Source organism: Propithecus coquereli, unplaced genomic scaffold (assembly GCF_000956105.1).
Source record: "Propithecus coquereli isolate 6110/MARCELLA unplaced genomic scaffold, Pcoq_1.0 Scaffold19, whole genome shotgun sequence".
NCBI classification, from domain to species: domain Eukaryota; kingdom Metazoa; phylum Chordata; class Mammalia; order Primates; family Indriidae; genus Propithecus; species Propithecus coquereli.
The window spans coordinates 10,451,460-10,467,585 of NW_012143856.1; the positions used below are offsets into that span (position 1 = coordinate 10,451,460).

General features: G+C 41.8%; 1 protein-coding gene across 2 annotated transcripts; it reads left to right on the plus strand.

Annotated features, from left to right (window-relative positions):
• The first annotated feature begins 6,127 nt into the window (after positions 1-6,127).
• Positions 6,128-15,326, plus strand: TM4SF1 (transmembrane 4 L six family member 1). 2 transcript variants are annotated; one of them, XM_012642901.1, is made up of 5 exons: positions 6,128-6,542; positions 8,324-8,413; positions 8,507-8,652; positions 12,522-12,722; positions 14,538-15,326. In XM_012642901.1, exons 1-5 carry the CDS (start codon positions 6,366-6,368, stop codon positions 14,641-14,643), a joined length of 720 nt encoding a protein of 239 aa, XP_012498355.1. In that variant the 5' UTR covers positions 6,128-6,365; the 3' UTR covers positions 14,644-15,326. The 2 variants fall into 2 exon arrangements, with proteins under 2 accessions (XP_012498355.1, XP_012498354.1); XM_012642900.1 differs by having other exon boundaries at positions 12,522-12,702; positions 14,538-14,739.
• The last annotated feature ends 800 nt before the right edge of the window (positions 15,327-16,126 follow it).

Genomic DNA, 16,126 nt, shown 5'->3' on the forward strand with positions numbered 1-16,126 from the left:
GCCGCTCTCTCTTGAAAGTCAGATGGTCTTCGAAGCCCTCCATATCTCACATGCGCGGCTCTAACTATTATAAAACCCAAAGAAATGATACTCGAATCGGAAAACAAGAGTCCTTTTCCCTTCAAGTATTTGTACACTGGTGGTCCCAGGCACACTGGATGCCCTGAGCTCCCCCATCCAATAGGAAGTCAAGCAAACCCTTCTGAGCAGCCGGCAACCTGGAAGGGAGACTGAGACCCACATCCTGAGCGTCAGACCGTGGGGCAGGTGTCCCAGCAGGTGTCCCAACAGGTGCCTTGTCTGAAATGGCAGCTGAGGCCTGGGAGAGATGCTGGTTTGAGGAGCCGTGTGCGAGATGGCTGCTGTGAGATGTTGAACTAAAGCTAAAGGTGGGAATGCAAGGAGTAAGGGGGGGGCAAAGATTAACTCTGGTTTAATCTTGGGCCAAAAGCTTATTTTTAACCCAAGAATAAATTAAGCTGCAGCCTAAAATGAGGAGAAAGCCAAGAGGCTGTATGTAAGATGCCTTAACGCTGCTCCCTGCCTCTGCCTCCTACTGTGGTTGTCTGCCCTGATTATAGTTTCCAATAAAGAACAGCTCCTGGCTTCTCTGGCCCCACACTCACCTTCCCCTGAGAACGACTTCTCCTCCATGTATGATACATGGTTGCAGAGATGGCGCCCAGCAACCATGCTTATGCAGGTGTCACAGGTCTGGGCCCCTGTCCCAGTCTTGTCCAAGGCCATTCCCTTCCCTGAGAGTCTGGACTTGGATGGATCTCTTGAGTTGAGAAAAATGTAAATGTCAGAATCATCAGTAGCCATATTATTTCATGTGAACTGAGAAGCAGAGAAAACTATTATTCTGTACTAAGAAGAATAAAGTATATGGATAAGAAGAGTTTAAAAATGTGTGATGTAGAGTGAGTAGGACGTTCTGGATTTCCTACAGAGTTTGGTTCTCCTTGTCCCATCATCCCGTCTGCATCCCTACCTCTGGAGTTCACAATTAACGCCCCTTTGGTTAAGGTAGCTGAACTAGCTTCTGTTACTTACGATCAAGAAGCTCTAAGAGCATGGTTACTACACATGAATCATTACACTTGTCATGTTCACCTAAGTGAAAAGCTAGTGCCTTCCCAACAAGCAAGGGGAAGTACTTGTGGAAAAATGCAACTAGCAGGCGGGAGATCTGAGTTCAAATCCTCCACTAAGAATCCCCAAACCACATAGAATCATAGACTACTGATGTTAGTTCTTAAAGGTAACCCAGTTCCACTGCCAGCTGGCTAGATGACTTCAGGAAGTTTTTAACCTCTGTGGGCTTAACTATAAAGTGGCCATAATGATTCCACAAGGGGGTGGGAGTTGAACCATTCAGTCTGTTGAGGCTTCTTTCAACATGAGAACCTATGCTTATATGGCATTTGATATAAGCAAAAGCAGTTTCCCCTGGAATTATTGTTGAAGCCACAGTCTACAAAGCAAACAGGAGAGCTAACCGTAAGAAACATATTCTAGCTGCTTATGTAAATAATGGGTAAAACTGAAAATGTTCCTATTTAAATATAGTCTAAGTATCAATTCTGCCTAACTTTGAAGAAGACATTTGACTTTGCTTAAAGCAAATAACCTTAAAACTGAACATACTCAACTTCCCTATTCATTTAAACAAAACTGGCAAATATTTATTGATAGGCAACTGAATGCCTGACACTGTGCTAGCTGTGTGCCCTCAAAGAAGAAAATAGGAAGTCCCTACTCTCTGGGACTTCAGTGGAGTTGAGGGAGCTGAAGAGGATACATGTATGTGCATCTGGTCTGGTCAGTCCTGCCATGTGGGTGGAGGGTGTTCAAGGACAAGATGGGAGGCAAGCAGGGGTGTGGTGAAAGGTATCATATAAGAAGTAAGGGCCGGGCGCGGTGGCTCATGCCTGTAATCCTAGCACTCTGGGAGGCCGAGGCAGGCAGATTGTTTGAGCTCAGGAGTTCAAGACCAGCCTGAGCAAGAGCGAGACCCCGTCTCTACTAAAAAAATAGAAAGAAATTAGCTGGACAACTAAAAATATATAGAAAAAATTAACCGGGCATGGTGGCGCATGCCTGTAGTCCCAGCTACTCAGGAGGCTGAGGCAGGAGGATCACTTGAGCCCAGGAGTCTGAGGTTGCTGTGAGCTAGGCTGACGCCACAGCACTCTAGCCCCGGCAACACAGTGAGACTCTGTCTCAAAAAAAAAAAAAAAAGAAGTAATGAGTTCAGCCCAGGGAACAAGGCAGGGGTGGGGTGAACCAGGGCGGAAGTGACAGGGCCTTTCTGGCAGTGGAATGGTGGACACAAAACGTGATGTTGAGGACTGGGGGCCAGTGTTCTGGATCATGCAGTTCTGTGAGGCAGTCAGAACCGCTCCTTCCAAAGGCATTCACAGATTGAGGGTGATTCCAGAAAGGCTGAGGGAGGTAGCAGTGAGTTTTCACTATAACTGTGGCAACTCCAGTATTTTAAAATTTGTCAAGAAAATTTACAAATTTTTAAAATTTATAAAGGGATCCAACATATATTGGAGTGACGGAATTCCAGAAAAGTAAATATAATGAATCATAGATAAAGTAGAGATATTGTGCCTGAGTGGGCTGATTAAAATAGCAAGTGACAATAAGTAACACATATTGAGTGTTGCTAAATGCCAGATGCCTCGAGGTTTACACATGCTGACTCACTTGTGCAAATCACAACCCTCTGAGGTAGATTCTACATTACTCAGCCTCAGACAGGCCTTCTCAGCAAGGTCTGCTCCTCCCACCTTTCCCCTTTCTGTACTTATCACCATCTAGTACATTCTGTATTTTACTTATTTATTATTATTTTTAAATTTGTCTCTCTTTTTCCTAAAGAATGGACACTCCTTAAGGGCAGGGATTTTATTTGTGTTGTTTTATTTACTGCTGTATCCCCAGCACTTAAAAAACACAGTAGGAGCTCCATTGGTGAATGAATGAATGATAGGAACCGAGGCACAGAATCAAGCAGGCAGACAGTGGCAGGGCCTGGAGCAGTAGCGTGAACTGCTAAGACGGCTCTTTGGTGAGATCCTGGGCTCACAGAGAGGCATAATAGATTGAGAGTGGAGGGACTGGAGCATCAGCCTGGTTAAAAGAGGCTTAAAAATTCATTGATTCACTTATTTTTTCGTTCAACTATTCAACACTGTTTACTGAGCACCTATCAAGCACCAGACGTTGCTCCAGGCACAGGAGAGACAATGGTGGATGCAGCGGAAAGGCTTCTGCACTCAGTGGGGACAATAGGGGAGATGGCAACAGAAAAGGAGACAAGTGCAGGGGAGGGTAAAACAGAGTTATGCAGGGGAGGGTAAATTCTGCGATGATAATAGAACAGGGTAACATGACAGAGAGTAACTGCAGCAGGTAGCATCACTAGGTAGGTCTTCGGAGAGGGCCTCTTTAAGAAGGTGATGCACGTGCAAAATCCACAATGTTCAGGACAAGGGAGACAGAGGTGGGGTTGAGGCTGGGACAGGGCTGGAGAGCAAACTGAAACCCGGAAAGTGTCTATGGAGGTGGCCCCCAGGAGCATCTCTCAGGCAAGGTCTGGCTAGGACCATAGCCCAGTGGTTAAGAAATTTTTCAGAAAAGCACAGCTGGTCTTAAACCAGAAGCCCAAACCAGAAAAGACCCTGCTTCTGCAGGGGTTTAGGTGATCAGCTGAGGGGCAGAAGCAGAGTGTGTTAACGAGAATGGTGGGGTGGGGTGGGCAAGGGAAAGGGACTCCGTGTTACAAGAGAAATTTGTCAGTTCGAGGCTGCAAGTGCCTTACACTGCACCTTAAAATTGCAGTATGCTCCCCCACAATTTTTATACCCACTGAGGGTCCCGTGAGAGTGGCTTCACAGAACATCTAATATAGGTGATGATACTTCCCCAGGGCTGCGGACCAGGCCAGTGATCCCCAAACTTGAGGGAACAAAAGTCTCATTTAGAGTGTTTGTAAAAATTGCAGATTACTGGCTCCCACCCCTAGAAATTCCAATTCATTATGTTCAGGGTGGGACCCGTTTGTGATGTGAGTGGTCCTCAGACAGGCCACGTCTTGAGAAATGGGGAAGGATCCACTAATGGACTTCAGGGAGCCTGTGAACCCCCAGAAATAGGATGAAAAATGTGTTTGTTTGCATATATGTAAATTTCTTTTTCTGAAGAGAAGGTCCATATTATTACAAGATTCTCAAAAACTTGCTACGGACCACTGCTCTAGTCCTGCCCCTAGTGTTGGACCAGCAAACAGAGTCCTGGAGTGTAAGCTGATTCCCCTGAATTCACACAGCTGGAAAACAGTGAGTTGGGATCTCAATCCAGAGCTTCTCTTTCCCCCTCACTCTCTTCTCCTTGCCCTGCTGACTGCAGGGATCGGGAAGAGAGGAAGACAGGGGATTTAAGCACCTGGGGACAAAGTCATCAAAGGATCACTTTCCCCCATTTTGGCCTCAGGTGAGATAGATCAGTAGAGAGGAGGGTTAGAATGATGTTTCGACAAAGGACCAAGCCATTCCCTGTATTGCCACCCCAGGCCCTGTCAGCTGTGGAATCCCGTCCCCAAGTGGGACTTACAGTCAGGCAGAGGACACATGTGCCCTGCTGTTGAAGGCGTGGTGGTGACAGAGTAACGCTGTTCCAGGGCTTGCCTGCCTTCACCAGAGCAGGTGGGTGGTTCCAGCCTTCCCTACCTACTTTGTTTTCCACTGATTTATTTCCTCAGGCCATTCCAGATTGTGGCCTCATCCCTGTTAGTACGCTGGGGCCACACTTCCTCTTGGGCTCTCCTCCCAGTCCCATTCCACGTCACTAACCTCAGCTGGCCTCCTCAAATTTGGTATGTGCCCTATCCTCCAGTTTTGGGCCAAATCTTTCAGACTCTGGCCTCAGCCTTAGCCTTTAGATTCATCAGCCTTGCTACTTTCCTCTTCTAATACCTCCCCACCTTGGCCTTTTCCCTCTTTTCTGTACTCTCTATCCTATCCTGGTGGCAGGATTCTTCTAGTCCTGGCACCACCTGGCCACCGCATCCTCCCCACCCCCATCCAGCTGGCTGGTGCAATCTGCTATTCAAGGGATAACTTTATTCAGTGTCCAACCCCACCTTCTGCAAGGTAACCATGCTAGAAAGTTAGTCTAATACCCTTTCTCTGCCTTTTCGAGGGGAGTTTGTGGAAGTTCATCGCAGGATCTGGTTGGGTAGACCACCTGTTTACCTCTGTGCCCCGATCATTGGATTCTGACTGTCCTAGCCATTCCAGGTTCTTGAAAACTTGTTTCCCCCCTCTGCTTGCCAAGTACCTTTCTCTTGTTTTTTTTCTTTTCCTCCTTTCCTTCCTTTCCTCTCTCCCTCCCTCCCTTCCACCCTTCCTTCCTTCTTCCCTCCTCTCCTCCTTCTCCTCTTCTTTCTCCTTCTCCTCCACCATTACCTCCTCCTCCTCTTCTCCTTCTTTTTAAATTTTTGCCCCATGCTTTAGGCCTTTCTTGGCCCTTGCTGGCATTGCTTTGCCTGGCAGCAATACTCTGGAATAAAAAAGCACCTGAGCCCTTTGTGTTGACTGCTACCACCTTTGTTGTGGTGCAGATTTGTTTTGGAGGCAGATGTCCAGGGAGGCTGAACAGTAGGATCCGTCCTGTAGAGTTTGCTGTAGGCAGAGGGAAAAAGCCTGCTCTGTCATTTTCCCAACAGCCTCCTCAAATCCATGAGTAATGCCTCAGACACCTTGTTTTTAACAGACAAGGAAATAAGCTCAGAGCTCAGGGGACTAGCCCCAGGTGGCAAAGTAAATCAGTGCAGAGGCAGAAACGAACAGAGCCCTTGGACTGGAAGCTGTCCAGACAGCTGCATGGAGCAAGATCGCAGCTCACTGTCTTTCAAAGTCTAAACCAGGGCAGTCACACCGTGGACACTTGGCAGTTACTGGAAAGTCTTTCCTGTCAGTTCTTCACCCTGTGAAAAAGTTGCACAGTGACTGCCTTGTTGAGAATTAATCATTTTCTCTGTTATCTGTGACTGAGGCTGTTTCTCACGTCCTGCCCCTGGTTTCGCTTGTCCCAAGTGTTTCATCTGAAGGGCGGGACATTCCCCCTACCTCCCTCCACCCCAGCTGGAGCCTGCAGTCAGGACCAATGAAAGCAAAGTACCTCATCCGCCCAGTGACTAAGAACTCGCAGTATTTAAGAGGTAGCAGGAATGGGCTGGAAAATTGCTTTTGCTTTCTCCACAGACGGGCACGCTCTCAACTGACGTGGGGTATCTCAGCTGAAGACAGAGCGAAGGGGGGGGAAAACCTCACAGACTCCCTGCCACAACCATGTGCTACGGCAAATGCGCACGATGCATTGGACTTTCTCTGGTGGGGCTTGCCGTCCTCTGTATTGTAGCTAATATTTTGCTTTACTTCCCCAATGGGGAAACAAAGTTTGCCTCTGAAAACCACCTCAGCCGCTTTGTGTGGTTCTTCTCTGGCATCATAGGAGGGGGCTTGCTGGTAAGTCATTCAGAATTATTACAACCTTAAAAAAATTCTCTTCTGTTAACTAGATGTTTTCGTTATGTATTTTCATAGAAGGTTTTCTGTAATTCATATTTCCAGATCAAGTGACTTCTTTGTGCATTCTTTTGAAAGCAGATTATATAAAAATTGAAATGGATACAATATAGTGTATTAATTTTATTAGATGTTGTTTTACAAATCTTCTTTCAACTAAAAGTGAACTGCCTTTTTGCTAAATTCTCTTACTTAGTATCTTGAAAACAGATATTAGCTTTTAAATCAGATTCGAGAGACTCTAGAGTTTCTAGTACTGGATCATTTAACATTGCCCTGGGGAACTGAGAGAGGTTGGCGGGTTCTTTGTCTAAATCAACAGTTTTGGATCCAAATTCTCTGCTGTTTACTTTTAGGTATCTGTGACAGGGAAATATAATGAATTGTGAGTGCATTGCTATTTAGAAAGCTTTCTCCTTTATGTAATGCTAGGGTGTGGTATCTAGGAAAAATCCTACAGTTAGCAGCAGATCAGCAGTGTCTGAAGCTAATAGTGGAATGTGTTGTTTTTTCCAAGATTTGTTTTTAATTGAAGTGAGGGAATTTGCCTGCCAACCTGGGAGCTAAAAGTATTAGCTTCAACCACAGCATGGAAAGAATGTGGACAAACTTGAGTTTGCTACTTTAAAATGCTGGGATTAAGAACTTTAAAGAGAAATTTTATGGATTGTTAATACTATACAAGATATATTTTCTTAGTCAAGTAAAAGATATCAAAACATTTAAACTTAATGCACTAATTATAGCATGGCAAATCTGCTTCAGATTTAAGCATTACTATCATGTTAACATAATAATTTGTCTTTAACATAACATTGCACTTGATTAAGTTTCTTTTGATCTTGAGCTTGAAGTATTTCACACTTACCTTATTTAAAGAGCTTTATTGTTAAGCTAAAACTATACATTCATATCTTCAAAGAAACAGTTTGTATTTATTATATATAGCTTTCATCTCTTTCACTTACAAAGAAATTTCAGTTATTCTATTAAGACTTGTTGGTATCTTGTACATTCTACAAGGGGGGAAAAATCCAATTTATTTATTTATTTACATATTTTTTTGAGACAAGAGTCTCACTCTGTTGCCCGGACTAGAGTGCCGTAGCGTCAGCCTAGCTCACAGCAACCTCAAACTCCTTGGCTCAAGCAATCCTTCTGTCTCAGCCTCCCGAATAGCAGGGACTACAGGCATAAGCCACCATGTCCGGCTAATTTTTTCTCTATATTTTTAGTTGTCCAGCTAATTTCTTTCTATTTTTAGCAGAGATGGGGTCTCGCTTTTGCTCAGGCTGGTCTCGAACTCATGAGCTCAAACCATCCACCTGCCTCGGCCTCCCAGAGTGCTAGGATTACAGGCGTGAGCCACCGCACCTGGCCAAAAAAAATCCAATTTCAAGGAAAGGGTTAGTAGTTCCAAAACAGAGTTTGCATCTGGGACTGTATTGTGAACTCTTGCAGAACAAACACATTTATAGGCTGTCATTTTACTCCTCCCATACTACATCCTTATCCTAAAGGATGCTTTGACACATTATATAAAAATAAGCAGATAGTACATTAGAGAAGTTTTACTCCTCAGAGTTTGAAATACTGGGTCAACCTAACCCAAGCCAGTGAACACCATCAGAAATAAATTTATTTTATCAAAAGATGCCTAACCCGACCCCTACCAGCCTGGGGGAAGGACAGCGATCTTACTTTGCTTGTTTCCTCACCAGATGCTCCTGCCAGCATTTGTCTTTATTGGGCTGGAACAGGACGACTGCTGTGGCTGCTGCGGCCATGAAAACTGTGGCAAGAGATGCTCGGTAGGTCCTCTCGCTCTGGTGGTGAAAATGATTCCTAAGATGTAGCCAAGCGCTCGCTCCGTGGCTCACTTCCTGTGTTTCTCCCTTCCCTAGATGCTTTCTTCTGTACTGGCCGCTCTCATCGGAATTGCAGGATCTGGCTACTGTGTCATTGTGGCAGCCCTGGGCTTAGCAGAAGGACCAATATGTATGGATTACCTTGGGCAGTGGAACTACACCTTTGCCAGCACTGAGGGACAGTACGTAATGGTTCCCTACCTGGCCACACATTCTTATGCACCATGTGTGTAGAGTAGCAACTCCGTCATACCAAATAGGCGCCCAATTACCCATTCATGCACCCACATAACCCGTGTTTATTCCCACTGACTCAGGCATGGTTTAGGCAATAGATATCCAAAGATGGATGGCCATTCCCTGACCTGGACAAGTTCTAAGTGCTTTTGAATAGATTCAGTAATTCAGTCCTCATAATAACCCTATGAAGTGACTTCCACTGTTAATCCTATTTTATGGATGAGGAACTAAAGGCACAGAGAGATGAAGTAACTTATCCAAGGTCACATTGCTAGGAAGTGGCAGTTAGGATTTCAAGCCAGGCAGTTGGGCTGCAGAGTTTGTGCTCATATAGCATATATGTTATACCAGAATGATTGGCTGATTAAATGTAATACATTTTACTATTTTATAAAAAAGTATTATAGAATCCTTACATAATAAGAATGGCAACTGTAGGAATTTAACCAAAGCCCAGGGAAAATTATACTACATCCCCATACACACACACACACACACACACACACACACACACTCACATACAACATAAGAGCTAAGTACAATGCCCCCTTTATTTAAAGTTATCAAGCTCGCCGGTAGCGGTGGCGCATGCCTGTAATCCCAGCTACTTGGGAGGCTGAGACGGGAGGATCGCTTGAGCCCAAGAGTTATGGCCTGTAGTGTGTTATGCCGATTGGGTGTCCACACTAAGTTCGGCATCAATATGGTGACCTCCCAGGAGCGGGGGACCACCAGGTTGCCTAAGGAGGGGTGAACCGACCCAGGTCAGAAACGGAGCAGATCAAAACTCCCGTGCTGATCAGTAGTGGGATTGCACCTGTGAATAGCCACTGCACTCCAGCCTAGGCAACATAGGGAGACCCCTGTCACTAAAAAAAAAATAAAAATAAAAAATAAATAAATAAAGTTGTCAAGCTATATAAGAAAGGTCTTATTCATGACTTTAACATCAGGATAATTGAAGAGGTTCCATTGTTTTATGTTGATATGTATTTCTTATCAGTTATTGAGAAAAGAACAAAAACAGGAAAGCTGACAGAGACTGATATACATGGTAATGAATGAATGACATACTTCTTTGAGCAGGAGTTGATTCTGAGTTTATCTTTTCCCTATTTGGTTTGCTAAAGTTCAATTTTGAAAGGTTTAGTTTTGAGATTCATGACTAAAAATAATATTAATAATGAATTTGAATTTCCTTTACATTACATCTCTGAGTACAGGAAAAAGTGAACTTACCTTTCTGTATCTCAGCTGCTTCACCTATAAAATAAAATTAATGGCAATTGTCATGAGAATTAGTGAGATAATACGTAAAATGTGCCCCACAGAGGCTGATACTTGTGAGCACTGCCGCTGTTAGTTGTTAATATTATCTACTAGCTTACAACGAACATAACTCAATGGCAGCCTTTGAAGGAAAATTGGTACTTAAAAGAGTTTGAAATTTGGTGTTCAAAATTATTATCAATTGTGATTCATCTTTGTTCAAAACATACTGAATGTACCAGTAGAAAATGGCCATTTGTGTATGTACAAACATGCAAAACTATTGCATGGACTTACCTCTAGAAAAAGTCATGATTTATGCAGCTGGAATGCAAGGAGAGGTGGAAGTATCACTAAATGTTTTTTGATAGCTGTTTGATTGTTTGCTCCTCCCATTATCCGGCTTCTGTAAGAAACCTTCCTTTTCTTCTATATCATTTCTCATTTGAGTTTGTCCAAGAATTTCAATATGGACAATAACTATTAAATAATCATCACAAACCGCTGGTTAGTTAGCCAATTGCCAGGTGGAGCCGAAGAATTTTTTTATGTTGTGACCTGAAAATACAGATTTTCGTTTCACTGACATGCAGAAAGACAGGGCCAGAAAAACAGATTTTTTTTTTAAGCCAACAAATTGAATCTCTGATTGGCTTTGATGAACCATTCCAAAGTTAAGTCTCTAATTTCAAGCTCTTTTGTTCTGCTGTGGCAGGAAAAAGTGATAAGGAAAGAATTACACCAGGCCTCTTTGTGGAATTAAGTCAATCCTTGATTTTCCCACATGATTAAGTCCTATTTCATTAAGGATCCAAATACTCTATGATGTAGCAAAGGCTGAAATTCTAGGAGAGTAATCAGAGGTGGACTTTTTCAGACTAGAATATCCAGGTATTTAGAAAATCTCCTGGATCATGTACATGTAGTCAGATATGACCTCAGCATGGTTTGCTGACATTTCACAAGGTGGCTTCATGTTATTATTTATCATTCAAAAGCATTTAAAATGTGTTGAGTTTTTTGTTTCACTGACATGCAGAAAGACAGGGCCGGAAAAATAGATTTTTTTTTAAATCAACAAATGTGCCAGATGTATCTGGTTGTTACCTTCACAGAGCTCAGCCTTGCTGAATAGATATAGAAGCAGGTATTCTTCCTGGACTAGTTTGGGTGCCTTTCCTCTGTGGCTTTTTCATATTTTGTTTTTTTTTTTTTTAATTAGAGACAGGATCTTACTCTTGCCCAGGCTGGTCTCAAATTCCTGAGCTTAAGCCATCCTCCCGCCTCAGCCTCCCAGAGTGTTAGGATTATAGGCGTGAGCCACCGTGCCCAGCCATGGCTTTTTCATACTGTGTTTACCCAATTAGTGTACCTGTTGAATTGAGATTGCCTATTACTTGTCTCTTCCCTTAGTAAAAGGCAAAAGATTGATTCATTTTGAAGAGAAACAAGAGTATATGTCTCTTCCCTTAGATGCTATGCTCTTCCAGGAGACAGCCCATGCCTTGTGCACCATTGCACCGCCAGCTCTGCCTCAGTGTCCCACTCACACTGAGTGCTCAATAATCTTTGTTCAGAGAGTGAATACAATGTGCTACGTGCTGTGATAGATGCATGGGCACAGCATCATGAAAGTAAAGAGGTATGAAATTAGTTGAATTTAATCCTCTGCTTCATGTTGCAAATTAATTTATTCCTTAAAACCAGAAAATAACTTTGTTCAACAGGTCTCAGCTGAAAAACTCTAACATATTAAATCTCCAAACTTGGCAGAATTTGAATAATTTTCAAAAGGAACAAATCAAATTTTAATGATCTAAATTAATATTTTAAAGTTCTAAAAAATGCTAATGTTAAGTAGATCATATTTTCTAAATAAATATTCACTCAATATTGGTTACAAAGTCTTCTCTTTTACACAGATTATAATTAAGCAATAATAAAATTGTAAAATAGAGTAAAAAAATCCCCTATCATTCCATGACCTTAAACACATGAATTGATCCTTTTGTAGTTCATAAGTGTGATGACTGAGTTTTCACACTGACGTTTGAGATGTGCCTCCCTCAGACCTTGTTACGACCTTGGCACATTACCCATCTGATACCAACTTAGAAGAAAAAAAAAACATGAGTTGTTTTTTTTTCCCATATCTGCTTTTAGTTCTCATCCGTATACATACATGAATTTTACTTAGCTTTAAATATAACATAAATACAGTTTTGTGTTTTTATTTTTGTTTTTAAGAATCCATAGTCTTTTAGGAAATAGAAACATCACTACAAGGTGAGGATTTGGAAACACAGAATCCTAGCTTAGGAACCAAAAGTTATAAGTTATAATTTTATGTTTATCATTACAACAAGATCTGGGCCAAATTCCTTCATTTTGTGGAATGATATGCATTGGAAGGATCTTATATACAATATTGAATTAATTCATTTATTTTTTTCTGAATGAAAAACCACCACACAAAAAGGTAGCTTATGAGCTATCACCTTAGGTGTGATCGTGTGTCAAAAGTTTCTCTTTTTATCCACAGGTACCTTCTGGATACCTCCACATGGTCCCAGTGCATTGAACCCCAGCATGTTGTAGAATGGAATGTATCTCTGTTTTCTATCCTCTTGGCTCTTGGTGGAATTGAATTCATCTTGTGTCTCATCCAAGTTATAAATGGAATACTTGGAGGCATATGTGGCTATTGCTGCTTTCGCCAGCAGGTAAGAATCTGTGTGAAAATGTCCTAGCCTGGCCCTGGTGTAGTCAATTACCATAAAGTACCGTTGTTTTCATTACAGAGAAAAAGGCAAAACCAAACACACTCAACCTACCAGTATTTAATCTTATATCATGTTTGTGGCAACACATCTACACCATTCAGTTTTATTCTCAATAATAAGCTTCCTTGAGTCTCACAGTCACTGTGCATAGGAACATGCTGCCCACAGACAGTGCTCCCTTCAGGATCAAACCCACTGCCCCCTTCACTGCTCTGACTGCAGAGACACAAAAGACATGTCCTCTCTTTGCTCTCAAGTTCTCAACTAGCATACACAAGTGATAGCCAACATTCATTGCATCAGGCACTGTGCTCAACCCATTTTTCAGATGAGACTATGGCTCAGAGATTAAGCAACCTGTGTAAGATCACCTGTCACGAAATAACGGGCTTCAAACCTTGGGTCATTTTACATGAAAGCTCCTGCTTTTAACAACTATGCCATACTCGCTGTTCTGTTGGATTTTCCACAATTCCTTCCTAATAAGAGGTCACAAAAATACTGAAGCAGCTAAGTAGGGAGAATCACTAGTGGCCCTTGAATAGCAGCTCATGAAAAGCCTTTCACTGTGAAAGAAAACCAGGAAGGGCTTGTTTTCCTGCGGATATTATTTAGGAGAGAAATATGCATTTGTTTGTAGTGGGGAAAGTTCTTGTTTCTATGTCCTCCTAAAAGGTATATATTATTGAATTGATGGAAGTTCAGATTTGGTTCTATTTTGGGGGGTTTATTTTTTGTCTTATTCTGTGAAACAGGATTAGGTAAACAGAAACTTAACTTAACTTATATTTTCCAAACCATTTACTCTTCTTGTTCCAAGCCTTTTAACTTTCTTTTAAAAAAGATTAATGAAAACTGAAAGTCCCTTTCTACCATGAAAAACTTTGCTGTAAATAAATGGAAACTTTCTATAATGTTCGAGGGGAAGTTAAAATAAAAATCTAGTTTTCCTTATCAGGCAAGTACAGCAAGATTAATAATTTCTTTGGAATCCTGCCAGATTTCCAAGAAAGCAGTAGAGTGGGAAACCTTCAATACAGAGTTGTTTTTAGGCAATATGGTTAAGGAGGGGCTGAGAAGAATCTTCTCAGGATTACTATAATGCAATCTATCTTTAGTCTTGAATTTCAGACAAGTCAGAGTTTAAACCAAGTGAGTTCTTGCTGGACTTCAGCGCTGGTGCATTTTGGGAACAGGCATAGAAAGTCAATGACCAAAACTGCTGAAGTGATTGGACAGGGAGTGACACTCTCCTCTGAGTTGGGGGAACAAATACACTGGATTTCCCATCTGAGTCACCGTAGGTTTGGCTTTTTCCCAGACACTGCAGGGAAGATCTATTACCTTTGTTCGTAAGAGAAAAGACACTTTTAAAGGGCAGGGCTTTTAGTGTAGAAGAACCCATAACTTGGTAGCATTTAATTTGAAAGGTTACTCACATTGAGCCCACACTAGTATGAACTCCCATGGCATCATCTTCTAAATCCCTAAGATTAGAAGTCCACACAAACACACTCGAAGCAAACGCAGCATTCAGTATCCTACAGTTTCCATGGACCCTTTCTGCAGCTTTTACTCAGGGAGGACAATGGATCTGGTTTTGTTTAGGAAACATTTAGTGAACATTGTTTAAGCTCTAAGTGTGGTTGGCTAAAGCTCTGCTGAAATTGAGATCAGTCTGCTTTATGTTTGCTTAAAACAGAAATTTAAAGGGCTGAAACGTCATCATTATTTATCCTGATTATAACCTATGTATTCCTTTTTTTTTTTTACAGCAATATGACTGCTAAAAGAACCACCCCCAGACAGAACCACAACTTTTCTCTATTTCATTGTAATTTATATATTTTACTTGTATCAATATGTAAAACTTTGTACTAATGTATCATATTCCACATATTCTACTTTTATAAAGGTGTATAAAGACTGGCATCTTCACGTGATGTCAGTGTTTGAACTTAGCAAACACACTTTTTTTAAGGAATGAGAAAACAAACCACCCTCTGGAGGTAATTTACAGACTGACTGATGGTCCTCAGCATATCTGAGATAAACTCTGTGATGTTCTGGATAAAAATATCATTCCATTTACTGTTGTATATATGCACATGTGTTTTTTAAATGACAGATGTTTAGTGCTTTTTTTAAGCGAAAATCCAACAACCTGAAAAGATGTGTTTTTTCACTGTTTATATGATGTTTCCCACTCATATGCCTACAAATCTGTGATGAGAGAGAGGCCTTCTGAACTGCCTTGTGCTCTGTGATAGGCAAACACTTTCCCAGCGTGCAAGGACTAGTTGAGAATGTTCCAATCCAAATGAATGAGTTAAAACATACAATGCTGCTAGTTGCTTTGAGTACTACCACATCCTAAATTTTGCTAACATGTGTAAAGCTTTTTGTTCTCAAAAGTCAAGCACTAAGAATTATGTATGTGTAGAGAGAAAGGCTAGGATAGTTGGAGAAGAAGAAAGATGGGAAACGGAAGAAAGCAGTTGATCAGCACTACGGGAAAAGGATAGAAGAACCACAAGGAAATACCCCCAAAATTCACTTGTTTATTACAAAATAAAGTATTCAGTACTATTTTGTTGTGGTTTGGTTTCATTGTCGAAGTTTCATTGTTCAAAGTTCTTCCTTTTTTCTTCCTTATTTGTTTTCCCAGTCTGTAGGTTGTACAGCCCCCATTGCTATGGGCTTCGTGTCTTCTGTCTTCTTTATCCCACTTTCTTTCCCTCATACTCTCCCTCCTCTTGTACTTTCCTCTGCTATCTATAAATTGTCATTGCTGTGCCGTCCCTCAGGATCATCACCCCCGTTAGGTAACTTTCCCTTCTGCATGATGCTCTGGGCACCAGACTCTTGGGGAGGGTCCCAGACATTTTCTCTCTTGCTGTACAGAGTTAGGTTCTTTCAAGTGACGAGATTGCCCGACCTGTGGGGAATTGTCTACAGAAATGTTCTGGGGCCTGGGCAATAGACAAGCAAATTAATAGAGAAGTGTAACTGGCTGTTAGACAGCAGAGCTCCTCCTGTGGGCAAGGTGCTCCTGACTGAAGGTTCTAACCTTTTTTGTGCCACAGTTACTCTGGGTACCTATGTAATTCTATGTAATTCTCAAGTACCTAGAGTTACAAAGTAAACCAATATATTAAAATATTTCATCAAAATAGTTTTAAAAACTACAGTGTAGTTGTTTGACAGCCAGCACCATCACTCCAATGTCTGTGGACAGGAAGACAGCAATCATGTAGGTCCTAGCAGCCTTCTGATAAGTGGGTCTAAGAATTGCTACACTTTTGAAATATGATTTCAATTAAAATGATATTTTGAGATACCTGCAGTAAATTTAACATGGTGT